Here is an 8,155-nt window from a genome sequence, read left to right on the forward strand (position 1 = left end):
GGTGGAATATGGGTAGTAGGCTTACCATAAGCCTCACTGTTTTAGAATGGATTTTTGAGGCTGATCCAGTGTTTTGTCCATCCATGCCCTCTTTGAATTATCATGAATTATGGGAAGATATATGGTTCTGAAATATAATCCTGGAAAGTGAGGCACTGAGGTATCCTGTAGTATACATACATCCTAAGTCTGACCAAATCAATATTTGTCTCTTCAAAGACAAATATGGAGAGGGACAAGATAACTTCTTGAAGCAGCCAGCCAAAAGAAGTGGAAAAAAAGTTGTTAGTTTAAAATGTTTACACATGATAGTAAGAGAATGAATTTGGCAATGAATGCTGAGAACAGAGAAAGTATATGAAACCTTTTACCCATTGTGAAACTCTAAATAGTTCCATCCTTACAAAATTTAATCAAGTATTTTGGAGTGTTTGTCCAAAGAGTAACAGTGGAAACTAAATGCAATTAAAAATGATGTAAAGCATGAGCAGCAGCAATTGCAGACATCTCCAGTGAACCATAAGGAATGATCCTGTCTATGTGGCCAACGTAGTGAAAATTCTGTTAGTGCTTGTTAGATTTTGTCTGTGGGTCAGGTTTCTTGTTTTACTTGATGAGCAGTTGCTCATAGTTTTTCAAGGGCTTATCAGTTCTATTAGAGCAAGAATCTGGGGAGGGTGTGGTAAAAAGCTAAATGGGTGTTTTACTACACTGAAAAGTCATATTGTTTCTTGAGGCAAAACCCTTCCTCTCAGGCATTCTGCAGAGCTTAATGAGCTCAACATGGAAGAGGCTCCCATCTGAGAGATCTACTGGTCAGAGTTTAAGTAAATTATGACAGGTGAGTTGGAGATGCATCGTTTCCATGACTTCCAAATGCCATGTGTTTACAAATCTTACCAAAAATTACTGCCTGAGAATTTACCTTATTTCTAATGGGCAATTTTATTAGAGCATGGACCATTTTAGTACAAGGTAGACCTTGGTATAGAGAGTTACAGAGACAGCATGAAAATATTGGGCTTGTAAATGAAGGGTTAGAAACAAGAGTAAGATAAAGAGAGGCAGGAGTAAGCTAAAGCCAAATTTTATCTGCCCCAAGGAGATAAAGGGCAGTCCTGGGTTTTAACATCAGCAAGCATTGTCTGAATTATTCACTGTTCGTCTTGTTCAGATGACATGTACTTTCAACAGAAGATGTCATCAGGTGGTAGGAGATTGAAACAATAAGAAAAATAATTGTGGTTGAATTTAAGGAGGTGGAATAGGTTAGGAAAATAACATTTAACTTGTTATAATTTACATCAAGTTTATAACAGAAAAAAACAACTGTTTCCATGGAATCAATGAATAGATTTATTTTTTAAAAAAGATCTTAATGGTTGGCTAAAATTTAACTTTTAAATTAGGTGTATTGTGTCATATGAAAGGTGTGTGAGAAATTTGCTCACCTACTTTATGTCTTCATTTCTTTGTCCTGAAGAGAACATTTTAGTCCTGATATATTTGTGTAACTAATAATTACTGGATAATGGGAGGAGGCACCAGGAGCTAGTTTTAGCTAAGGTCTAGAAATGTAATATTTTAACTGGGAAAATCTGATCTTGCTATCTATTCTTCACCCTGGACTTTTTCTGCAACATCGGAGTCATTTACATACTAGTTCACAAAAAGATTATTTGCTTTGTATTGTAAAACTTCCACTTAATATTTTTCATATTTAAATATGTCCTCAAAAGGAGATGTTCCACATAAAATAACACATTTCAGACAGACATTAGCATCAGTATCTTCCAGAGAAAATTTTTCATTGACTATTTCTGTGGCATCTTTCATACTAAGTCACACAGTATTCTCTATTTGTTATGGCTCTAGTAATTATCCTACATCCACCCTACCTTATAAAACCCAGGCCTGGGATGCCTGGGTGGCTCAGTTGGTTAAGCAGCTGCCTTCGGCTCAGGTCATGATCCCAGGGTCCTGGGATCAAGTCCCACATCGGGCTCCTTGCTTGGCAGGGAGCCTGCTTCTCCCTCTGCCTCTGCCTGCCTCTTTGTCTGCCTGTGTTCGCTCGCTCTCTCTCCCTCTCTCTCTGGCAAATAAATAAATAAAATCTTTAAAAAAAAACACAAAAACCCAGGCCTGATGTCCTTCCTGCAAGGTGCTTGCGTCCAAGGAGATTAATGAAGGAATATGTCATTCTTCGATACTATGTTCTAAACAGACAGCATGGATTATTCATTTGTGAGTAGACCATGAGAGCTCAAAACATATAGAGAATGGTTTGGGATTTTTGAGAAAATATGTAAAATAGTATTTTGTTGTTTATTAAAGGAATACTGTGAATCTGTCAAGGAAAAGTAAAGTAGCTACAGTTAGAACAAATTCTCAGAAGAGAGAACAAAACACTGTGCAGGAGGAAGAGCTAAATAGATGTGGCTCTTAAGTGTGGTCATTGTTCAACACTGGTTTTGAACATCTGCTGCCAGCTTAACCCTGTACTAAAAGGTTTCTCTTATCTTATTATGCAGACAAGTAGAACAAACATTCCTACATTTCTCCTCTGTTTTTTGACCTCCGTGAAATATGCATGTTCAGGGAGAGCTACAGATCCTGGCTTTCTGATAGGAGTGGTGAGGTCTGAAGTCTTCATCTGGCACTCAGTCCATTTTCCACCCTAGGCCAGGAATGGAACCCAGCTAAATTTAAATGGAGCCGCTCCTAAAGTAATAAGGTGATCATATTAACTGCAGGGCATGCCACAAGCATCTGATGAACACATGTTTCCTCCTGCATTTGCCTTTCCAAAGGTGTATCTATTTTCTTTACCTACTGTGAGTCCCAAAAAGGACTCTGTGAGTGTGAACAAAAGGTATACTTGGATATTAATGATTTTGAATAAGGCAGTGGTCTTTGGAAATGAATAGCAGCCTCAGGAGGTTAAATAAAGATAATCAGCTTACATATCACTGAAAGTTACTTGAGTATTAACAGCTTATTTTAATAAAATGCTTTGCTGTAAAACACAAAGTATGATAATAAATGCTAGAGATAATAAAGTTAGAAATAGAACAGGACCAGATTGGGGATTGTGTGGAAATTCTTCTGTGTGGGAAAACCTTAATTCTATGTACATGTAGACATCATAGATATGGTTGTGTGGGGAAGTGATGGAGAAACACTTGTATCTCCTGATGAACTTGGAGGGAGCATGTAAGAGTATGGAGTGGGTGGAGGTGGCATTGGGGACATTTACAAGGGTGCCCTGCACTCCATGAAGTGGGGTGATGAGGGCAAGTGTTTAAGTGTGCATTCACACTTGGTGAAATGGGGAATATGCAGTAAAGGAAATGAAGAAAGAGAATTTATTCCATGGAGTGGGGAAGAGGAGGGAAAATTAAGCATGAAGTATTGGGAGAGTGGGAGAATTTTTGTTGCATTGACAGAAATGAAGGAGTCAGGAGGGACCCCTTGTGTGGGGAGGTTAGAGGAGGCCTTGGTGAGACTTTTATGAGACAGACATTCATTGTGGTGTTGGGGAAAGTACCTGGGTCTTCAGAGGGAAGTCCAGGAGAGAAATGTAGACTTGAGGGTGAGCTGTACACAGTTGATCACAATTGTTGTTAGAAATTACAAGCCCCTCAAGAGAAAAAACCATAGTAGAATACAGTTGGTGAGCACAGAACTGACCAGAATTTCACAACAGTGGAGTGGGAGGGTTTGGAGAAATCCCCCCAAGAATGCAGATAAGGAAAACAGATCAGAGGTAAGTGAGGACAGAAACACAGGATAGAGTCAAGAGTTTGAAGGAGAAATATTTGACAATGTTAAAAGTTAAACAGTGGAAAATCAAATGAAAACCTGTATATTTGATATGAGAAAGTTATCAGTGATCTTTAAGAGTATAATTTCCGTGATGTAGTGAAGTGAAAACTATATTTTTATGACTCAAAGGATGAATCCTATGAGGAAATAATTCCAGCAGTTAGACACCAATCATTTGAGATTTCTTGATGTGAAAGAGGAAATAATTAGGATGATAAATAGCAGATTCTCTTCCCACATTGAAAACTTGTGTGTGTGTGTGTGTGTGTGTATTTTTTTTCAGTGAGGGAAAGTGGACAATGAGAGACCAGAGAAACTCAAGGATGGCAAAAAGAGGAAATAAGTGAAAGAATAATATTCTTATTGAAAGAGATAGATGAAAAAGATAATGAAAGAGATGGAGAGTATGAAATCAAAGGTTTAGGTCAATTACCATCGCCAAATAATGGATACCTGCCCTGATTCAGTCATTAGTATAGGAAGGTTGGATCTTCAACTCCTTAATTTCAGCAATTACCTTTTTATTTGGCCAATATTATCCACATTGTACCACTGAAGAACTGTGAGACAGGGGCGGTTGGGTGACTTGCTTCAAGTCCCAGGAAACAGAAAAGAATGGGTTCAGGACACAGACTGTTAAGCTCTGAAGCTCGCACCTACAGTGAGATGTGGTACTGTTGTTCATTTGTCGTGAGACAAGGGCTGTAGTAGAGAGATATGCGGGGTGGGCAGGAAGACAGAATGAGTCATGGTCTGGCTTGTTCTCCAGGCAGCTTGCACATGCAACAGGGGGGTAGTGATAAGATGACAATCTGTTCTGTGTCTTTTTCATCTACATGAACCCTAAGTATAGGAAAGTGTAATACTGACTTTCAAATCTCAGCATCTAGCAGCAATGGCACCTCATGGATGTTTGCCAGATGAGTAGAAGAGGAAATGTCTACTTTCTGTTGCAGATTTGTTAAAATTCAGTAACAGCTAACAGATTTTTTTTCTTGAGATTTTAGAATTAAATTTGAATGTCATCTTTGAGGCATTTGGTCTGACCATGACTGAAGAACAGCCAATTTAGGGTGGTGGTGGAAGGTGTATGACAGAGCCAAAGAGGAGGAACAGTTGAAAGGGGATATCAGTTAAGCAGAGTTTATGAAAATGTATATGACTGAAACTTGAAAGAGATGGGCATTTGGGGGAACTGCTTGTTTTGATTCAACCTTTATCAGATAAGAGAGTAGAGGCATAGATAGTCTTACCTTTCTGCTCACAGACCCTAGAAAGACCCCTATGGAGTCTAGGACAGGCAAGCAGCTCTATTTCTGCCCTCAAGCCCTTTTACTGCCTTTTCCTTACTTTAAAATTTTTTTTAGAATTTTAACAGTTTCTGTTTAGTGTTCAACATTGATATTGTAACATACAGTTCTACTTAAGAAGCTTTTCTAGGATGAAAGCAAACACAAAAGAAACTCCATTCCAGCATACATCTACATATATTCATACATATATTGTACTTGCTTTTGTCAATGATGAACGTACCTTAAACAATTGCTTCCCTTCCTCTTTTATGCCTCTATCAGAAAGGATGAATACCCAACTTTTGTAGCAACAGGGATGGGATTGGAAGAGATTCTGCTGAGTGAAATAAGTCAAGCAGAGAGACTCAATTATCATATGGTTTCACTTATTTGTGGAGCATAACAAATAGCATGGAGGACAAGGGGAGATGGAGAGGAGAAGGGAGCTGAGGGAAATTGGAAGGGGAGGTGAACCATGAGAGACTATGGACTCTGAAAAACAACCTGAGGGTCTTGAAGGGGTGGGGGGTAGGAGGTTGGGGGAACCAGTTGGTGGGTATTCGGGAGGGCACATATTGCATGGAGCACTGGGTGTGGTGCAAAAATAATGAATACTGTTACGCTGAAAAGAAATTAAAAAAAAAAAGAAAGAAAGCCAAACACCCATACTGACTGTCTTTTCCTTTATTTTGAGCCCATAAGCAAAGGATATATTCTTAAGAATATCAAGTTGAGAAGAATAATAAAAAGAACATAATTCCCTTTTCCTTTTGATCCTACTGAGGGCTGAATAGATCAGGGGTATAAAAAAGACAAATGGTCCCCAGTCCCTCAAGGTGACCAGTCATCCTAAAGTCCTCAGTTCTATTATAGAATGCCTCCAAGTTCATTTATATCTGAGTTTGTACATGGTAAAATCCTTTGCTATTCTTTCTACTACAAGGCAGAGGTCATGTTACTACTAATTACTCAGACTAATATAGTACTATTATTACCATTCCAGTCTATAAAGTACTTTCTCCAAAGTTACCTACATTTCAGCTTTGTGGGTTGTATAATATTGTCCTGTTTTATATATGAAAGTTTGTCACTAAACCACAGTAACAAAGCTGTTAAATAAAATCAGTTTTCAAACCCAGCTCCTCTGATTAACTTTCCACAAGGCCCTGCTACTTCCCAAAGAGTGAATTCCTGTCTCTTGTAATAGATTTATCCATTTTATCATGATGGGTAAATAGATTTATTCATTTTATCATGATTAAGGTAGTTCTTGTAACATTCCAACCAAAGTTTTCTTCATTGTTTGTCATTTTACCTACTGCTATCACCTACCAAGCTCTCTCTCTCTCTGGGGTAAGATGGTAAAGATATGAGCTCCTAAAATTGCATTGCATTATCCCCAGCCTTTAAATGGGTTATCCTGAGACCACCTCATGTTCTTATGAAAGTGCTGGCTTGGCTCTGATGCACAATAATGTATTGTGATACAAAGCCTGTCATCTTGGCCAGTAAATGGTCTGAAACATCTGGATAAGGCTGGCTGATTGTATTCATAAAAAGTTATTTTTATAATTCTTTGATTCAGCCATTTCAATTGTTTCTGACTTTGTCTGCAGATTATTAATCTCCAGATTTTTTAATGGGAACGGGTAACCAGACTTGGGTGAGAGAGTTTATTCTACTTGGCCTGTCCAGTGGCTGGGACACACAGATCTCCCTCTTCATCTTCTTCCTGATCACATACCTGGTGACAGTGTTGGGGAACTTCTTCATCGTTCTTCTCATCAGACTGGACAGCCGACTCCACACTCCCATGTACTTCTTTCTCACCAACCTCTCCATCGTTGATGTCTCCTATGCCACAAGCATCGTTCCTCAGATGCTGGCGCATTTCCTTGCAGTGCATAAAGCAATCCCATTTGTGAGCTGTGCAGCCCAGTTATTTTTCTCCCTGGGCTTGGGTGGGATTGAGTTTGTTCTACTGGCAGTGATGGCCTATGACCGCTATGTGGCCGTGTGTAACCCCCTGAGATACTCGGTCATCATGCATGGAGGCCTCTGTATTAGGTTGGCCATCACATCCTGGGTCAGTGGTTCTGTCAACTCTCTCATACAGACTGTAATTACCTTTCAGCTGCCCATGTGCACAAACAAGTATATTGATCACATATCCTGTGAACTCCTAGCTGTGGTCAGACTGGCTTGTGTAGACATTTCCTCCAATGAGATCGCAATCATGGTTTCTAGCATTGTTCTGCTGATGACACCTTTCTGCCTGGTTCTCCTGTCCTACATCCAGATCATCTCCACCATCCTAAAGATCCGATCTACAGAGGGAAGAAAGAAAGCCTTCCACACCTGTGCCTCTCACCTCACAGTGGTTGTCCTGTGCTATGGCATGGCCATTTTCACTTATATCCAGCCCCACTCCAGCCCCTCTGTTCTTCAGGAGAAGTTGATCTCTCTCTTCTATGCTGTGTTGACACCCATGCTGAACCCCATGATTTATAGTGTAAGGAATAAGGAGGTGAAGGGGGCCTGGCAGAAATTACTAGGTCAATTAACTGGAATAACATCAAAACTGGCAACTTGATGAATCCTGAGCATTGCTTAGAGTAATTTTGCCTGTGTTTTCTCCCACTTGACTCACTTATGGCATCATCTGCATTGCCATGGCAACCAGGAAGGAGATGGTGATCCATGAGCTAGTGATGCTGGATAGGAGGCTGGAGGTTGGGTTGGGGTGTGGTGTGTGAGTATATTTTTATGTCAAAGCAGCATGTTCAGTGGAGTTGAGCACAGCTGTAATAGAACTTCCCACATTTTCTCTGTCTCCATTCATATGGCCTGAGGATAATGAGAAGAAAAACATACTGTTTTGATTTGTCACATTGTTTGTAATCATGGACCTGTTTTGGACCACTCATTCTCATTCATCCAAATTTTGTACAAGGTAATTGTGTTTCCATTGGGAACTAAAACATTTTCATATTTTAGACTCACTTAAAATAATGTGTGACGTATGAAACCACATCCAG

General features: G+C 39.5%; 1 protein-coding gene across 1 annotated transcript; it reads left to right on the forward strand.

The window, feature by feature from the left end:
* The first annotated feature begins 6,756 nt into the window (after positions 1–6,756).
* Positions 6,757–7,710, forward strand: LOC122904158 (olfactory receptor-like protein OLF3). The gene has a single exon (XM_044244631.1). It carries the CDS (start codon positions 6,757–6,759, stop codon positions 7,708–7,710), a length of 954 nt encoding a protein of 317 aa, XP_044100566.1.
* Positions 7,711–8,155: the final 445 nt, after the last annotated feature.

Source organism: Neovison vison, chromosome 4, assembly GCF_020171115.1.
Source record: "Neovison vison isolate M4711 chromosome 4, ASM_NN_V1, whole genome shotgun sequence".
Taxonomy (NCBI): domain Eukaryota; kingdom Metazoa; phylum Chordata; class Mammalia; order Carnivora; family Mustelidae; genus Neogale; species Neogale vison.

Bases quoted from the DNA above. Each gene is read 5' to 3' on its own strand.
- LOC122904158 (XM_044244631.1), top strand. From the start codon at position 6,757: ATGGGAACGGGTAACCAGACTTGGGTGAGAGAGTTTATTCTACTTGGC.